General features: G+C 64.0%; 1 protein-coding gene across 1 annotated transcript in view; it reads right to left on the bottom strand.

Annotated features, from left to right (window-relative positions):
- Window positions 1–1,854, bottom strand: part of ATG4B (autophagy related 4B cysteine peptidase) — a 20,614-nt gene that overhangs the window by 5,542 nt on the left and 13,218 nt on the right. The window contains exon 8 of the mRNA XM_007469962.1: window positions 769–848. Within this exon, the coding sequence (XP_007470024.1) occupies window positions 769–848 (80 nt within the window). The remainder of the gene's footprint in view (window positions 1–768; window positions 849–1,854) is intronic.

Raw genomic sequence — 1,854 nt, 5'->3', positions numbered from 1 at the left:
GTACGCGGGCCTCTCACTGTTGTGGCCTCTCCCGTTGCGGAGCACAGGCTCCGGACGCGCAGGCTCAGCGGCCATGGCTCACGGGCCCAGCCGCTCTGCGGCACGTGAGTTCTTCCCGGACTGGGGCACGAACCCATGTCCCCTGCATCGGCAGGCGGACTCTCAACCACTGCGCCACCTGGGAAGCCCTGAGGCTCTTTTGTGATGAGAACATTTTCCTTGCTGACTAGATGGTCACCACTAGCGCGGCCCCTCTGGTGCCTCTGGAACAAGCGCAGGGAAGCAGGGCTGTCGTTGCTGAGCTCGGGGCTCACTGCGTCCTCGCGTGGCCTGTCCCATACAAACGCCCTGTTAGTAAGGGGTGGGTTTCTGGCTGTACCATGCCATTTGTAGTTTTCTAGCCCCATTAGCATTGTCAACGTGTCTAAATTCTCTGCTTTTCCATCAGGAGACCTCATGAACCCAGGTACTCCTCAGAATTCTCGACACTTCCAGTAGCGCCTGGCGTGGCCGGAGGACGAGATGTGGCCACAGGGCCAGTTTGAATCGCCCTTCTTCGTGGCACATCAGGGCACTCACAGGGCCTTGCAGCTGAACCCAGCACATAGGCGTCAATTATTTGTAACGAAGACGCAGAAGCAGCGTGGGGTACCAAGTGGCCTTCCGCTCAGCCTGGCCGGCACCACCCTCAAGGGCCCACGGGCCAGGCAGGGAAGCGAGCTGCCCTGGTCCCATCCGCCACGACACCGCGCTCTGTGGCTCACTTACTGATGTCCTCCATCACCACTGTGTTGTCCATCGCTACATGAACAGCCAGGGCGCTCCACGTGTCGAAGACGGCGAGCTTCCTACCAGAGAGGGCAGAACACACTGATGAGCCTTCACAGCTCAAAGACCTGTGGCCTCTGCCGGCCGCTGCTTCTCGCCCGGGCCCCACGCTTGCCACACCCAGCCGCCACCGTGCAGGGCAGGTCCTGTGTAGGAGCCTGCCAGGGTGCCACTTCCCGATCAGGCTGGACACGGGCAACAACCAGAATGTGAGCCCAGGTCTGGGACGCTGCCCGAGGCAGGCCCAGCCCCGTCGTATCCCCCAGGACCCCTGAGCCAACAGCCGGCTTGAGTTCTCACAGAGAACCTGCAGGTGACAGAGAGCCCAGCAGGGAGTCACCGTGCTGGGTGGGTCACTGTGGCCGAGGAATTACAGTTCTGAAAGAGGAGCAGATTCCGCGACCGAAGGCACGACGGGAGGGCCTCTGAGCTCATCTCGGGGGCTGTGCAGGGGCTCCCCAGGTGAGAGCGCACCCAGCGCACCTGGGGACACAGGTGGAGGGTGGAGGCCCCTGGTCTCCTGGTGGGAAGGCCAGAGTGGATGCCACCTGCAGGGCTCCACCGGCTACCTCCCTCCCCTCCCTCCCGGGCTCACCGAGGGCCAGGTGGGCCCCCGTGCTGAGAGACACGGACATACAGGAAACCAAGTCCCAGGAGAGGCTGATGCTCCAGGGGAGCTAAGTGCCTGGGGAAAGCACAGAGCAGGGGCAGAGGGGAGGGCGCTCCTCTGACGCAGGCGCAGGGGGGCCTGGGTGGGAGAGGCCTTGGCGCAGAGGCCCGGGGAGCAACGCGGCAGACCTTGGGGGGCGCTCCAGGCGAAGGGCACAGCACTGCAGGGGGAGGACAGGGCCGGCACGCTGGCCTGTGCCTGCCGCCCTCCTGGGAGCAGCGGAAAACCCCAGGACAGCTGAGAGAAGAGGACCAGATGGCCACCGTGTTTCTTGAGGATGTGACTCTGCTGCAGTTTGGAGGGAGACGCCAGGATGGCGGAGAGAGAAGGCGGTGAGGTGGGGGCTGGGGGCAGGG

Source organism: Lipotes vexillifer, unplaced genomic scaffold (genome assembly GCF_000442215.2).
Source record: "Lipotes vexillifer unplaced genomic scaffold, Lipotes_vexillifer_v1.1 scaffold988, whole genome shotgun sequence".
Taxonomy (NCBI): domain Eukaryota; kingdom Metazoa; phylum Chordata; class Mammalia; order Artiodactyla; family Lipotidae; genus Lipotes; species Lipotes vexillifer.
This window is presented reverse-complemented; position numbering and strand designations above follow the sequence as displayed.